General features: G+C 36.5%; 1 protein-coding gene across 9 annotated transcripts in view; it reads right to left on the reverse strand.

Moving 5' to 3' along the window:
- KIAA1217 (KIAA1217 ortholog) overlaps positions 1–17,767 on the reverse strand; it is a 2,251,763-nt gene that overhangs the window by 88,476 nt on the left and 2,145,520 nt on the right. For all 9 annotated transcript variants that reach the window (XM_044089846.1, XM_044089843.1, XM_044089841.1 and 6 more), the window contains one exon: positions 1–27. This exon is cut by the window's left edge and continues 517 nt beyond it. In XM_044089846.1, coding sequence (XP_043945781.1) covers positions 1–27 — 27 coding nt within the window. The remainder of the gene's footprint in view (positions 28–17,767) is intronic.

Below are 17,767 nucleotides of genomic sequence, written 5' to 3' on the forward strand. Positions count from 1 at the left end.
CTTTTCACAGGACCTTCAACAATGTATCTGTAAGCAACAAAAAAGCAAAATTGATATTTAAGTTTACATCTGAATGTGCATTTCCTCTCTGCTAACTGATTATGTTACATGAGTATCTGAGATTAACATGAGTTAATACCCCCATATAGGAAATGAACAGTATCCTAGAGCTTGCCTGCTCATAGAGTCTGGGCAAAGCTAGTCTTCTACATGTGTGACACAAGACAAGGGTAACGTGCATGTATAGAAATTAACAAGTCTCCTGTGACGGACAACATCTTTGCTAACCTCAAAGACAGGATGTGATCTTGGCATATGCACATAATCAGACACACAGATATGACTGAACCACAGAACATTACTTCTGCAAGCCACACAACTCCAATCAGGTCAGATGAACTTGTGAAATTATGAAACAGTTCAGCAGTCCAGTGTCAATGGCAATGCTACAAGATGAGTTCACAAATGTGCTTCATCAAGAATCCAAAGCAAAAAAAAAAGTAATTTTGAAGTTCCTGTGTAACAAGACAGCAACTACATATCTCTCTCACTTCTGCACCCCTGGCACAAGGTGGATTACAGAACCTGAAATTCAGGATTAGGCAAAATGCAAGATGAGAATTTCTGCCATTCCTACTGTGAGCGAGGTGGATCAGCACGGCACTAGCACAGTGATTACTTGTAATGAGAAACACAGGGTTAACCTTCAGTTCATTTGCTACACTGTATGAGGTTGACAGGCACTATAGCTGACCTCAGGGATAAAATGGTCAATACATTAGATGATCTGTCAGTGGGCAAAATAATGCCATAAACTACTCACAGTGAAACCCTTATTAACCACTAATTCATCATATTTGATCAGAAAAAAACTTAGAGACTTTGTACTGCATTACTTGGTGAACAGTTTGAAGGAAATGTTATTCTTTTGCTAAAACTAGGAAGATCTTTTGTAGGACTGAGTTTGCACTGCTATAATGAAAAATGTGACTGCTTATTCTAAATGCTTTGCTTGTTTTTGACTAATCAGACTATGAAATCATTCCTAGAAAATGTCACATGTTCCTAACCAGTACTTTTTTCAGTGTATACACCTAATGGAGCAAGGGTTTAAAATATTTAACTTGTCAGAATAAGAATGCAGCATTTCTTGTTAAAATAAACCATTATTCCTAACATTTAGACAATTGTTATAAGGAATGACATCACAGTTTATTTACTTATTATTTAGTTAATGACATTTGATTTCCGGGAAAGTCCGATTGGATAGGGGCCCCATTTTCAGCAGAGGCCATGGAGAAAATCTCCAAAGTATTACAAAATATTTTAAGAACAATAATTTTGCAATCTTCATAAATACAAAAACATCTACAGTTTAAATAATTATACCAAATTAGACATAATATAAAAATATTGACTAAGAACAGATGTATGTTATATGACGATTTAATATTTAGAGAAATTTGAGCCAGTTTATAAAGAAATTAAAGATAATTTAATATAAATACAAATAGGAATTGCAATATTAAGTGACAAAAAAAGCAGGCTTATGCTATATTTAGAGTCATAACTAAGAATACAATAAATGCAAACTATTTATAACAGATATAGCTACGAACTACTTCAATGGGAGTTCCACTTTGTGTGACTTAAAGATGGTTTAATCTTTTTGAGGGCATCTTTTTGAAGCTATAGCCCTTTTGGAAGGAGGTCCTTCACAAAGTCAGAAGTCACTAAAGAGAATATAATGAAATATACTGCACATTTTGAATAAAATAAAACTGTACTCTTTGTAGTGTCAAGGGCTCAGCAGGTAGCATGCTTGCCTTTGGTGCTGACAAATCAAAAGACTGTGGGTTCTATTCCTCCTCCAGGTGATTAGTATTTTTTTTAATTACTGACTCTGCAGTGCAGCCTTCAAATGACGTATTAAACCAAGGTCCCACCTACCTGAGTTGGTGGTAGCTCAAGTGGATGTAAATGATCCCATGGCACCTAGGGAAAAAAGCATCTACAACACATTTGCGTATTTACAATCATTTATATTTTTATTTATGGCTGGCGAAGTGGTGCAGTGGTAGCATTGTCGCCTTATAGCAAGAGGTTCTCCAGTTCGACTTTTGGCTGGGGTGCCTTCTGTGTGGAGTCTGCATGTCCTCTCTGCATTTGTGTGGGTTTCCTTTGGGTGCTCCAGTTTCCTCCCATATTAGAAAGACACGAATCTACAGCATTTTTCCCCGGGCCTCTGCTGAAAATTGGTTTAGTTCCAAGTCAGACTTTCCCAGTTAACACATGTTAAATAATTATACAAGCACAAATATATAAATATACACATCTGTTTACACATATTCATAATTTCCCTTACAATCATGCTAAATTTTCATTCCAATTAGATCCACTTTAAAAAGTACAGTTTTGTACCTACCATAAATGTAGATGTTCGAAGATCCACATTGCTGCAGTCCTAACACTTGGGTAGTCCGCTGTCCACGGTCGGCCCGAATATCAAAGTATAAGGCTGACGTCGGTCAGGGCGCATTTAACTGACGTCAGGACGTCAGGGTACAAATGCGCATGACCGGCGTCATATCCTCAGTCTTTTCTTGCCCCAGATGTCAGAAGACCTTAAAAAGAAAGGTCAAAACCAAAAGACAGCAAACAAATAACCAACCACCCACGCACTAACTATATGTACAATAGATATAATACACACAATATGTACAACCCAACCCACACAACCACCTCCAAGTACAGAGGGGAAGGAGGGAGGGTAAATTGGACTGCAGCAATGTGGATCTTCGAACATCTACATTTATGGTAGGTACAAAACTGTACTATGTTCTTCATCTCACATTGCTGCAGTCCTAACACTTGGGTAGAATCCCAAAGCAGAGATAAGGGAGGATGGCTAACTATAAGGAAGCAGGAGCTGCCAAAATGCCCTGCAAAACCGCAGTGGCAAAACCAGCCCTGGACTTAGAGTAAAGTGGCAGGTGATAATGCCTAGAGAAGGTATGCACAGAACTCCAAGTAGCTGCCTCTAAAATATCCTTGGTCGCCACTCCCTCAAAAAGCTGTGGAAGTGGCAGTAGCCCTAGTGGAATGAGGCCTAATCCCAGCTGGAACCTCCTTGCCATGATGGGAATAACAGAAAGCAATGCAAAACCCAATCCACTTAGAAATAGTTTGTTTTGACACAGGCTTGCCCTGAGAACTCAAAGCAAAAGAAACAAACAACTGCTGAGACTGCCTGAACCCTTTAGTTCTGTCCAAATAATAACGCAACTGCCTGTGTACATCCAAAGTGTGCAAAATCTTTTCCCTTTATTTTGGGGATTTGCATAAAAAGTAGGCAAATGAATAGTCTGGTTTAAAGCCACACTAGAAACCACCTTAGGCATAAAGGAAGGATTAGTACGTAATGAAACCCTATCCTTATGGAAAATCAAGAAAGGCTCAACTGCCATAAGGGCCTGCAATTCAGAAACCCTTCTTGCAGAGGTAATGGCCAATAAAAAAGCAGTCTTCCATGATAAATATTTCAACTCAGCAGTAGCTGCAGGCTCAAAAGGTTGTAGAGTGAGTTTCTCTAACACAAAATTGAGATCCCAAGCAGGAGTAGGAGCTCTTCGTGGGGGTCTGATATTCTTTGCCCCTCTAAGAAATTGCTTGAACAAAGGATGAGAAAACAATGGTGGGTCGCAATCATAGTGAGCTGAAATTGCTGCAGCATGAACTTTAATAGAAGAGAAGGACAAACCTTTGTCCAGTAACTCAGTAAGATATTGAAGAGCCACACTTAAATTAGGCTCAGAAACATCAAAATCCTTTGCTGCACTCCAAAATAAAAATCTCTTCCATTTATCTGTGTACACTTTCCTTGTACTAGGCCTTCTAGCTTCCAAAATCACATTCAAAACTTGTTGTGGAAGATGAGACCCTGTATGGCTCAAAACAGAATATGCCAGGCTGTTAGGTGAAGAGAGTGAAGTTTGACATTGAGCAAATGGCCGTCTTCCTGTGACAACAGGTGTGGAATCGAAGGCAAAGGCCATGGAGGCTTCCGTACTAGACTTCTCAGTAATGGGTACCAGTGCTGTCGAGGCCAATCTGGAGCTATTAAAATCATCCTTGGCTTGTCCTGTCTGACCTTCAGAAGTACCTTTGGGAGGAGAGGCAGAGGTGGAAAGGCATACACATGAAGATTGCTCCAATTGAAAGAAAGAGCATCCACTTTCCAAGCTGTGGGATGAAACCTTTTTGTGCAAAACTTTGGCAGCTGATGGTTTAGTGGAGAAGCGAACAGATCTATGTCTGGAGTTCCCCATGACACTGTCAATTTCTGAAATACATGAGGATCCAATTTCCACTCGTGGGGATCCATAATTCGTCTGCTCAACACATCTGCTAAGGAGTTCTGTGCTCCTGGCAGAAACCTTGCCTGAAGATTGAGCTGTAAACTGAGAGCAGTCTCCCACAAAATCATTGTTTGCCTGCATAGAGGATAAGAATGTTCCCCTTGCTTGTTGATGTACCACATGACAGTTGTGTTGTCTGTTAGAATCAACACCTGTCCTGGAAGAAGGAATTCCTTGAAAGCTATTAATGCAAACTGGACTGCTAACATCTCCTTCATGTTGATATGTAGATGTAGTAGTCTGACAGGACACTTGTTTTGTATCCATTTTCCATTCAGATGAGCTCCCCAAGCTTTGTCTGAGGCATCTGTCGTTAAAATCTGACTTGCCTCTGGCCGGGTCACAGAGAGTCCCTTGTTTAGGTGACATTCCTGAGCCCACCACAAAAATTCCTTCTGAATGCAAGGTATTATTGGAATGACAGTGTCCAGATCCTGGCAGTGCTGTGTCCATACATTTTTGAGATACCATTGTAGCTTCCTCATATGCAGTTTGGCATTGGGAAGCACCAGAATACAAGATGCCATGAACCCTAAGGCTTGAAGGACTGTCCTTGCAGTCAGCCCGGACTGATGAGATAGTTGACGGAAGTAAAGGGATAGACTCTTTTGTTTGTCCGGGGTTAAAAAGGCCATCTGGGCTGCTGTATTCAGTCTCACACCCAGAAAGCACATGTCTTGAGAGGGTACTAGACTGGACTTTATTTCATTCACAGAATACCCTAGGCATCGTAGCACTGCTATCACATACTCCAAATGACGAAGAAGCTCTTCCCTTCCTTGAGCCAGAATCAGGCAGTCGTCCAAATAAGGATAGATCTGTATTCCTTTTAGTCTGAAGAAAGCTATCACTGGAGCCAGAACTTTCGTGAACACTCTGGGCACAGTAGATAAGCCAAAGGGCAATGCAGAGAACTGATAGTGAGAAGTCCCAGCTCGAAAACGCAGATACTTTCTGCAACTGAGTCTGATAGGAACATGAAGGTAAGCCTCCTTGAGATCCAAAGTTACCATCCAATGATCTTTGCCCAGCAGAGGTAAAAGCTGCTGCAACGTCAACATTTTGAACTTGGGAATGTCCAGATAAGTGTTGAGGATAGATAAATCCAAAATTGGTCTCCACGTGTTCCCCTTCTTTGGTACTAGGAACAGGCGAGAATAAAATCCTAGGCCCACTTCTGGCAGAGGGACAGGCTGTATGGCCCCTAGTTGGAGCAACAGAGAAACCTGTCTGTGAGCCTCTATTCTTTGTTGAGGAGGAACGTCTGGCATGCCTCTGAAAGGAGGTAAGGTATGGAAATAAAACCTGTAGCCGTGGTGTATGATATCCAATACCCATCTGTCCTGGGTAATTAAACTCCAATTTTCTTTGAAGAGTGCCAACCTTCCTCCCAAAGGTGCTGCCAGACGAGCAGGCTCTGGCAGCTGAAAAGGTAGGTCATTGGGTCTGTTTACGAAAGGACTGACCCCTGCCCTCACCCGAAGCCTGTGCAGGAGAACTTCCTGTTCTAGGCCGGAAAGAGCCCTGTGCTCTGCCCTTACCACGTCTAGATCTACCCCTAGACTGGGAATCATAAGAAGGATACGTCCACCCCTTAGTAGGCCAATTTCTACTAAACTTTGGAGGCTGGACTTGCAAAAAATCTTTAACAGTCTGCATAGACTTAGCCTTGTCTTCCATTTTCTTTAAGACTGTCTCAACAGGAGGCCCAAACAACACGTCAGATTGTAAAGGAGCACCTAAAATCCTTGTTTTAACATGTTCAGACAAATTCTGATCCCTCAGCCAGGCGTGCCTGCGAAGAACAGTCCCAGTGGCAGCCACCCTAGACGAGGCCTGTACAGCATCAAAACCACATTGCAAAGAATGCTTACCCACCTGTTCAGAAACATGGACTAAATCTTGCAACTCTTTACAATCAATACCAACTGCCAGAGCATCAACCTTAGATTTCAATTGTGAAAGGAGATAGTTTTGGTATTTCAACATGTGAAACTGGCAATTCAGAGCCCTTATAGCAAGAGTGGAAGAAGTATAAACTTTCTTACCCCATCTATCCAAGGCCCTAGCCTCCTTATCTGTAGGAACCGGATTCTTAACAACAGAAGCCTTAACACCTTTAGGCCCCTGGCTAACAGTTTCTGGGTCTGCCCTAGGACTTTTAAAAGATACTTGTGAGCGTCAGGCACCCTGTAATACCTATCCGGCTTAACAGGAGCAGGAGGCAAAGAATCAGGATTAAGAGAAGCCTCTGTAAAACATCTTCCACTACATCCAAAACAGGAGGTATAGCCAAAGGCCTATGCTGGGGTAAAACAGAAATTCCCTAAGCCTTTTCCTGGAATCAGAGAAGTCCTGACCTTCCCACTTAAAATGCTCCCTCATGGAATGAAGAGTTTCTGAAAAAGAAAAATCCTCAGGAGGAGTAGCAGAAGGAGTAGAATCATCCACATCAGAATCAGAATAAGGAGAGTACTCCTGCAAGTCTTCAGCCGAAGACTCTGAAACATCTGAAGCTTGCTCAAACCCCCCAGCTCAGGCTCCACCCTAGGTCTCTTAGCAGGAGGGGGCATAGAGCCCCTAATCAAAGTAATCAAATCTTCTGCCATTTTAAGCATATGCTTCTTGGGCATAGTACCTGAAGAGCTAGGGGTAACACCAACTGAAGCTAAACCTGGCCTGCCCCTGGGAGAAGCCTTAGTAACAGAAGGAGAGGGCCTAACCACCTTAGGAAGGGAGGGGAGTATAGTAACCTGAGAAGCCCCCTCAGCCTGACTTGCCTCCTGAGAGGCCACATCTTGCAATAATAAAGTTTCACTCTGTGAACACAAAGAAATCTCCGGCGGAGCCACCGGCTCCACCGACACTTCTAAAGAACCGGCATCCGGTACAGACGGTTCTTCTAGCCTAGGCTTAACTGTCTTGTCCTTGCGCTTCTTCGAGGAAGCGGGTGTCGGAGCGTCCGACGGCATTTTATAATTGCACCGCTTCCCAAAGACTAACCTTGCACAATCCAACCTTCTCTTTATAGTGCGTTTATTAAATCTAGCACAAGAGCGACAGCCAACAACGTCGTGCTCAGGCCCTAAGCAAGGAATACACAAAGTATGATAATCTCTATGCGGTATCTGTTTCCCACAAGAAACACAATTATTAACTTTTTCTGACATCCGGTAAATGACTGAGGCAAGAAAAAACAAAAATATTCCCCAACGGGGTACTTAGCCAACTTTGAACTCGGTCTGAAACTTCTAAATAGAAAAATCTCAGAACGCCAACCGGCACTTGCAATGCTGCTTCTGCATCGGACCATGCAGCAAAAAAGACTGAGGATATGACGCCGGTCATGCGCATTTGTACCCTGACGTCCTGACGTCAGTTAAATGCGCCCTGACCGACGTCAGCCTTATACTTTGATATTCAGGCCGACCGTGGACAGCGGACTACCCAAGTGTTAGGACTGCAGCAATGTGAGATGAAGAACATACATAGTTTTCCCCATAACTTGTTTACTGTTTTACATTTCAAAAATACATGTACCATAGTTTCTTATTTTTGACAATGTAAACATATTTGATCAGCTTTATTTTTACATGGCATATTTCCTTTTACTGGCCATTTACCAGTCTTCACAAAAAATCTTGACATTCTACTTTCTGATTGCACCATTTGCTTCTTATTTTTATAGCTTTATTTTTTTTTCATGTATTCGATTTCCCCATGGTTTTACATAGAAATGTTTTATCATTACATTCTTATATCATACTTTACTATCTTTTTCTAGATCACCAATTTTTATTTTTCACAAAAATAATTTTTCTTGGCAACATTTTATTTCTTCATTTATACAATCCTTTTCTCTTTTACTCGTTTTTATCATACTCCAAAAATTATCATACTTATATTTATACAGTTTTACTACTAATCTATCATATGTTTCATTTATCCAATTTAATGTTCTGTACAAATTTAATGAAGCAGTGTATACCACTGGGTTAATTACCCTAAACCTCATTCTTCTTTATTTACATACAAAATTCCTCTTTTGATTGGGTTTAATCTAGAATCCCATACAAATGAAAGATACATTTTACCTGTAATAATTTCTTTTCAAATACTGTTGTCAACATAAATACACTTGCTAAATATGCTATTTTTCCCATCAGTACTGAATTTATCAAATAAGCCTTTTTTTTAATGAAAATGTATACATCTTCAGAAAAGATGTGTTTGTTTTATTTCTTCTACTGCTTTCCCATTGAATTTTTCTTGCATCTTTACACCCAAATTTTATACCTAACTCAGAAATTTCATTCATTGAAAAATATATACCCACAATCTTTACTACATCACCTAAACATTTACTTTTCTCCTTATTTAAAGCCATCCTACAATCTCTAGACACTCATTTGTGCAAATGATTTCTTTTATCTAAATGTTGTTTTTTTGCAATTATTGTAATGTCATCTGCATATGTTAACATAAGTAGATTTCTTAACACTTCAAGTATTATATACCCTGCCTCCTTCATTTTGTAATTTATTTCACATACTATCACGTTTGTAACTTATGCAGACAGCATACAACTCATTGGACATCCCTGTATTACACCACTCTTCATATGTACATCTTGGCTTAACCAGCCATTTACAAGTATTGTAATTTATTATTACTATACATTGACATAAATAGTTTCCTAACTTTCTCACTTATATTACATTCTTTCATTATTACCCACAAGATTTCATATTTTATTGTGTCAAATGGCTTATTAAGGCCTTATATGATGAGTTTTGCTTCTTCTTTTCTGTTCAGACTATAATCCACAATTTCTCTATCAATAATCATATATAATTCTTTAGATATAAAACCTTCATTTAACTATTAATTCAAAATCTTTATAACATATGTTTTTTCCATTTCTTTAAATTTTTAGACATTTCATACCCTAGTCCATCTGGGCCTACAGTCAAACCTATGTTTACTTGTCCTAGTATTTTAACTCACTTAATCTCTTTTTCAAACTCGTTATTCTCTTTTTCCATTAACTTTTTTACTTTCCATGCTTTTTCACTACTTTCTTTTTTTCTTTAAACATTTCTTGTACATATTGTACTACACTATTCATAATCCTTTAAGGAGTTCTTTCTATTTCTCCTTTACATTTTTTTATTTCTCCCATTACACTACCATATTCCTTTATTAATCTTTTACTAATCTGCTTAAATAACTTGAAACTTCTTTTTCCTTGTAAAAATATCAGTGCTTATATAACAATTCTTGTATATTTTCTTGATTTCTTTCATACAATTCTTTTTCTTTGTCAAAGTACTTTCTATCATACTTGTTATGTTCTAAATCTTCCAATGCATTATCTATTATTTTATATTTTTCTATCCTTTGCTCATGTCATATTGCCACAGTAATTTTTTTCTTTATATTTTTCTTTAAATATCATCCATTATTCAAATAAATTTTTATAGAATGTTTTCATGCTAATATGATCTCTCCATAACTGTTTTACTAATCTCTTTCCTTCTTAATTCCATGCATTCTCATTTATCCTTTGTATTCCTTTGCCTATTTTATATATTCCTTTCTTTTATTTTATCTCTAGCCATATTGCAAGAGGATCAGAAAATCTTGTTTCAACTACCACCCCTTATCCTATAACTAAATCTTCCGATACTATAAAATATTTTAATTCTATACATACCCCTTTGGTAAGTTCATGTATTTTTGTCCCAATGTTTTAACTTACCACATCTTAAAACTTCTAACATTTTTCTTATATTATTTCCTTTCTTTTTACACTTGCCTCTTGAATCACAATTAATGACTCCTGTTATTTTAATATTCATATTTATCACTACATAGTCTAAAATCTGAGGAAATAAGCTTCATTTTCTTTACAATTAGCATAAGAATATACTTGTTCTTTCCATTTTAAATCTACAATGGTTAATCTTCTAATTTTTTGCTAAAGTTACAGCTAATATCTTTACAGTACTTCTACTGAATATGGCTATTCCAGAACATCTCTCATTTCCCAAATTCCAGATCATCCTTCCTTCCTGTAGTTTCTCTGTTTGTAATCTTTCTTTCTTTCTTTGCTAAAAATCTTGTGTCGTCTAATATAATTACATCTACATAACATGTATTACACCACTCCAAAATTTATATTCTTCTTCTTGTACTCTTATACTATTCACGTTTATAGAAAGCACTCTAAAATTTTCATTTTCCCTAATATTCACGGTTTCATAAATTTATAGTTAATTACTAGGCTAGACTTCTTAATAGGTCATTCTAAGCATAACCAATTTCCTTCCCAAAAGTGTGAATCAAACACTGTGCCTTGTGTTTGTGAATCAAACAGCTTAACCATTACACCAAGCCCCAATCTTTAGCTGTATATATTCTGTTTCATTCATTTCCTTTCTTTTTTTTTCTGTAGTACTTATCCCTTTAAATGTTCTTTTTCTTTTACTCTTTTACCAATAGAATTATTTTTTCCCTTTTATTACCTCCCAGTTTATGTCTTCATCACTTATTTCAGAACCTTCTTCTATGTCATTTTTATTATTATTTTTTCCTCTAATTTGTCTTCTATTTCTACTGCTTTTAAAATGTATTCTCTGTTTTACTTTTTCCTTACTGTTATTTTAATTTTTGCAATCCATCCATAAATGTCCAGTTTTTTAAATTTATAACATTTCCTCACAAATACAATATTTCCTTTTGTCACTGTTACTTATCAAATGTCCTTGTTTTCCACAAAAAAAAAAAAAAAAACAAAACAAAAAAAAAAAAACAAACAAACATGTTTTGGGTTGTTCCCAGTATTTTACAACACCCCATTCCCCTCCAAATGTACCATGCTTGGTATGTGTATACTTTTTTCCTTCTATTTTTAACACATTCCAATCCCAGCCACCAGTCCATAAACCTTTTTTGTCAAACTTTTGCATGTCCACTACTTCTTTATAAAAGGCTTTCAAATTTCCTTTCAAAGTCTCTCTTTCTACCTCTGTTTGAAACTGTACACATATCTTTTTTTTGTTACCCTGTTAAATGTTTCTATCACATAAAGATTACATAGGTAATAGTTTTTCTTTTTTCATATTCTTGAAGAAAACTTTTCATTGAAAAAAACAGTCTCAGATATAGTGTCACAAAATGTCTCTTTGTTAATAAGAATAAATGGTCTTACCTTGTGCTTTTACACCCAAAGGAGCTATTACATTATCTCACACTTCATACCTGTCCATTTCATTGTCTTCTTTACTTTGAATTCTTGCCACATACTTCTGTTTTTCATTTTCTTCTGCGTTCTTTTCTGCTACTCCATTTTTGCCTTGTTTTACTTTCTCTGCATATGTTTTTTTTTCCATCTTAATGCTATTCTTCTGGATTGTCTCTGCAGCCTCCTTTTGCATTTTCTCAATAATGCCCCCCCCCACCCTGGATACATCTTCATTTTCTGGCTCAGTCTGCTCCACCATTTCTTTAGGTAAATCATCCCACAACCTTCCTGAATGGAGGGTTCTAATTATACATCCATCATTTGCGGAGTCATCTCCATCAAACAGATTTCTTTAAAACATTTCCTCAGAATCCTGCACACATTCTCTGGTCTCGATATTTGCTTTCTCATTAATTTCTTTCACTACTCTATCATCTGCCTTTCTGTTTCTCTGGGACTCTTTGCCTGGAACGGAAACAGGAAATGCTCTTCCATAATGGGTCCCAATCACAACAATGATGAGTAGGGTTTTAATTGATATATACATTACATATTATTTACATTACTTACATCTCTTCACAAATCTCCATACAGTATAAACTTCAATTTAAGTATTTCCCCTACTCTTTTATCCACAACCAAAACATTATTTTTTTCCAAAATCTTTGTCAAAGTCCATTTTCCATTGTATTTAATTTCATTTAATCTCTCGTTTCATATAGTCGATGAAGCATAAAATATTACTCTGTCCATTTTTTCACTTCTTCCTCTTTATGTACACTATAATAACCAAATTTTATTATGTCCATATTTATTTGTTCAAATTTTAACAAACCTTTCACCCTATTATCTTTACATATTTCTTTCCACAAATTACTAACTCTTTCACATTTCAAAAACACACGCTCAGTAGTCTCAAACTCTCCACATTTATTACATATTCTATCTTGCCTTTTTTTTTGTATGGCATATTTGCCTTCACCGGCAATTTCCTAACAGACAATCTCCATAAAAAAATTACATTCTTTAATCTTTTTATAGTTATTATATCTCATCATTATGGCTTTTTTCTTATCTATTTACAAATCTCTCCATGGATCAATACAATAAAATGTTTTCATAATACTTAACTACCACTCCTTTATATTTTTCTCACATATATTCTTTTTTATTTTCCATAACACTACTTAGTTTTGGTACTCTCATTTCTTCATTCACAATGCTTTTACTTAAAATTTTTTAACTTTCATCCCTTCCCACAATTCTTTGTATTTATAATACAGTATCATTTCCATCAAGTTTTTATTTTCCTTCATAAATCCTTTTAATACCTTATATAAAATTAAAGATGTTGCATGTACTATTGGGCTTATTAAACCCACACCTCTTTGCTTTTCTTTCATATACAGAATCCTTCTTTTGGCTGGATTAAGTGCACAGCCCCATATAAAAAGAGAATATAATCATTAATCCCTTTTCATATTTAATAGGAATCATATAGATGTTAGCAACATAAGCAGTTTTTCCTATTACCATGGTGTTCAACAAGTTTGCTGTTTTTTCTATATGAAAATCTATGTGATTTCCAAAAATTAGTCATATCGTTTACTTATTTGAGTACATTATCCCATTGTTGTCTGTATTCGTTCCTTCCAAATGTTATTCATAATATATCTATATATTTTTCATTGAACTCAACACCTCCTATCATACCTTCAAAACCAAGTCTTTTACTTTTCTCCTTATTTATACTTAAACCATTTTTTTTAAATGTGTACTTAATTTTTCATTTATTTTTTTCCATCCATACTTTACTTTTAACAATTAATAGAATACCATCCATATAACTATACATTATTGACAAATGTACATCCTTCATCATTTTGTATCCACCACAACTTGACATTTTATTAATTTCTTTCACTATAACATTCATAACTAATGAGAAAATTATACTAGTAGCTGGGCAGCCCTGCTTTATTCCACATTCTATTTTTATTTCTTCCTCAATCCAGCCATTTACATTTAGTTTCACATAGTTCCTTTAATAAACAGATTTTATTACTTGTAATATTTTTTGCTTACATTATATGCCTGCAAAATTTCCCATAATGACTTATATTGCATATTATCATAAGCTTTCCTTATATCCCCTATCAAAACCTTCACTTCTACATTTTTATTTATGATAGCGTCAATTATTTCTCTTATCTATAATAACGTGTGACTTCCTTTTCCTTTTCTTCCAATTACATTTTGGTCATATATTCTATCCATTGTTTTCTGTAACCTTTTTCTTATTATTCTCATAAAAAATGCATGATCTGTATTATTCAGTGTTATAGGTCTCCATTTTTTTATTTTCTCTATTTCCTTTTTAAATATAAATGTTATAACTTCTGTACATATCTCTTTCTCTAGAATTCCAGTTTCTAACCATTCATTCATAACTTTAATAAAAATTATTTTTTGCCACTCTCATTTCTTTATACATATAATCAATTCCATCCAGTCCTGTTGCAGAATTCATGTTAACATCTTTTAGAAACTCATTCAATTCTTTCATGGTTAGTTTTTGTTCTAAATACTCATTATCTTCCTTATTTAATTTTTCATCTTTATAAATTTGTTCTATGTTTTCTTCTCTTTTAACAAATAATTCCCATACATATTCTTTAATTATTTTATATATTCCTTCTTGCTGTCTTATTTGTTACCTTCCTTATTTTTTAATTCTCTTATTTGTTCTTCTTTTATTATTTTACTCAAATATGGTGCTACCTATTCTTTCTTTCCTTGTAAACAATATTTTCTTATACAAGAAGGTAATTTTAATTTGATTCATTTTTATATATTTCTCTTTCCTTTTCATAAATATGGTGCTTAAAGGAAAGGCAGAGGGGTGGCTGTACTCTATAAATTTGAGTTGAATGTGACCATAGATGTGATTCAACCACCTCAGATCGATAACTCAGATTATTGCCACTAGATTGCAACTTAACAAAAGTAAAAGCATCAATATCATCTGTATGTATATTCCCCCAGGTAATAATGTAGCCACACTTGAAGACACGCTTCATTGGCTATCTTGTCACTACCCCCAAGAAACACTAATACTAGGAGACTTTAACATCGACTGGGATTCTTGTTCCAAAGAATCCACTTCTACCCACATCAACTTGCATGCATTTACACAAACCATTTCCACCCCTACCAGACTAGGTAAACACAACCAAAAAGATAGCATACTCGACTGGGTACTCATAAATAGTAATCCCCAACTGTACACTGCTGGTACCCTCCCCGATGACCTAAGTGACTGTCTTCTCACTTACATAGTTAAGGATAAAGCCATTACCCCACAACAACCCCTACTCAGAAAAGTCAGGAGCAAAAGAAACTTTGACCCTGACAAATTCCAACTGGAACTTAGCTCTTGCAATTGGTCCATGCTAAAACACCTACCCTTAGAGGAGGCAGTTGCCTATTTTAACAACAAATTTCTTGGAATTCTTGCTCTACATGCACCTGCCCGCTCAAAACGTACAAAAGCAAAAACTGCACCATGGCTATCTAAAGAGACAAGACAAAAAAATTACCAGCAGAAACAAACGATGGGCTCAATGGCATTCCACAAAAGACCCCCATGATCTTGTAAAATATAGGTATGCTAGGAATGAAACAAAAAAATTTAGTCTACAGGACAAAAAACAATACTACTGCAATTTACAGACAACCAACAAGGACAATCCTCAGAAGTTCTGGGCAGGGCTGAACAATCTACTCCCCCCTGGTAAAACATCTACACCTATCCCTGCTGCCACCATTGATAAATCCCCAGAGGAGGTCTCTGACAGTTTTAGCTATATCTTTACCAAAACAATTCAAGCTCTAGCTAGACAATTACCTTCTAGATCCCCTGCCCCTGATACTTCTATCTCTAAAAACCAACTCTCATTCTCCTTCCAACCAGTGTCCACATCTCTTATTCATAACATGATCAAAAAATTAAAACCTACCACACTCTCCGCTGACCAGCTCCCCACTGAGTACCTTAAAAAATCAGCTGATGCCATTGCCTATCCAATATCGATACTAATCAATCGTACCATAGCAGAAGCTAACATTCCCACCATCTGGAAAACATCCTACGTAATCCTACTACATAAAGGAGGTTCCTCTACAGAATTCTCCAATTATAGACCTATAGCTATACTTTCTCCACTTGCAAAGATTATGGAAAAATGTATACAAAAACAATTTATGCACCACCTAATCCGAAATCATCTCATGGCAGATACCCAGCATGGTTTTCATCCACACCATAGCACAACCTCAGCATTAATGGCTTTTACCAATACCGTAAACAATAACCGTAACAATAATGACATATCCTCTGCCCTATTCTTGGTTCTTTTTCAAGGCATTTGACATGGTTGATCACCAACTTCTGGTCCACAACTTGCAAACTTTCCACCTTGATACTAATACCCTTCTTTGGTTTACATCCTACCTAAATGGAAGACAACAGGCTGTCCTATGGCAGAACAAGCTCTCCAATCTATTACAAAACACCCTTGGAGTACCACAAGTCTCCATATTAGGGCCCCTACTGTTGTCCATCTTTATTAATGACTTGTATACAGTCATACCAAATGTCAGCTGTATCCAATACGCCAATGACTCCACCCTGACTTGCTCAGCTACTTCTCCCACAGACTTGAGGGTCACTACCCAGTCCACCATTAATACCATAGAAAATTGGCTCTCTGAACGTAGATTGTTACTAAATTCCAAAAAAACTAAAATGCTGTTATTCTCTCCCACTCATAGGTTTGCCGCCTTCACCTTTACCATAAATGCAAAAGATGGGACAATAATTTCCCCTGACCCCTCTACAAAATTACTAGGTGTCATTATTGACAACCTAAAGTTTGACCTACATGTAAATCAAACAATCAAGAACATCAATAAAAAACTTGGATCACTGTATAGAATAAAAGCCTTCCTAACCCCTCCAGCTAAGATGGCCACAGCTCACTCTCATCCACTATCAACACTTTTATACGCCTCCCCCCTTCTCTCCAATCTAAACAAATCTGTACTAAATAGACTGTCAACCTGTTACAATCATATTGCCAGGTTTGCCACTGGAATGCCTTTTAAAACACACCGCTGCATCAATCTAAAACAGCTTGGGTGGCTAGAACTTCCCAGTCTCATACAATATAACCTGCTGATCATGGCTAACAAAATCCTCTATAACGCAGATAACACACCAGCCCTTCAAAATATTATCACCCCCCACAACAATCCAAGACTGCTTCGATCCTCGAACAAACTTCTAATTCAGACAATCAAAATCAACAACACTGCTGGAGATGCCCTCTTTGCTAACGCTGCAGGCAGAGCTTGGAACTTACTTCCAGGTGATATTACTTTGCTCTCCTCCCTAGGACAATTTAAAACTAAACTGAAACAACATATGGCATTTAACTGGCTTTGCCACTGCAACAAGCCCGGGTAACTTTCAACATGAATGTGAATAACCCAACTAACTATTTATTGTTAATTTTTCTCCTGACTAGAACCAGGGGTATCTCATGTCTGTCTATGTATTAGCTGGTAATACTACTTATGTACTCTTGTTTTACTTGTATTACTGTATCTGATAAATTGGAGCTCATCTCCCCGGGCCTCCACTGAAAATGGACATAGCTCCAGTTGGACTATCCCGGTCAACAAATGTAAAATAAAATAAATAAATAAATAAATAAAATAAATGGAATTTTTCTTCTCTAAGTCTCTAATTTTCATAACTTAATATCTTATATCTCTCTTTTTCTTTTCTTCCTTATACATTCTAAAAATGCTTTTTTATATTTTCGTTAAAATTAAGCCACCAAACAGTCCAGTTCTCATAAAACTCCCTCGCAGTCATATGATTTTTCCATAATTCCACAAGTTCTTTTTACTCTTCAAAATCTAAATAATTTTTATTAATTCTCTTTATTTCTTTTCCTATTCTTATATATTAATTTTCCTGTACTTTAACCCACATTGCCACATGATTTGAAAATCCAGCATACTTAATAACTTTTTT

This window comes from Protopterus annectens, chromosome 12.part0 (assembly GCF_019279795.1).
Source record: "Protopterus annectens isolate FY-2018-M chromosome 12.part0, PAN1.0, whole genome shotgun sequence".
NCBI classification, from domain to species: domain Eukaryota; kingdom Metazoa; phylum Chordata; order Ceratodontiformes; family Protopteridae; genus Protopterus; species Protopterus annectens.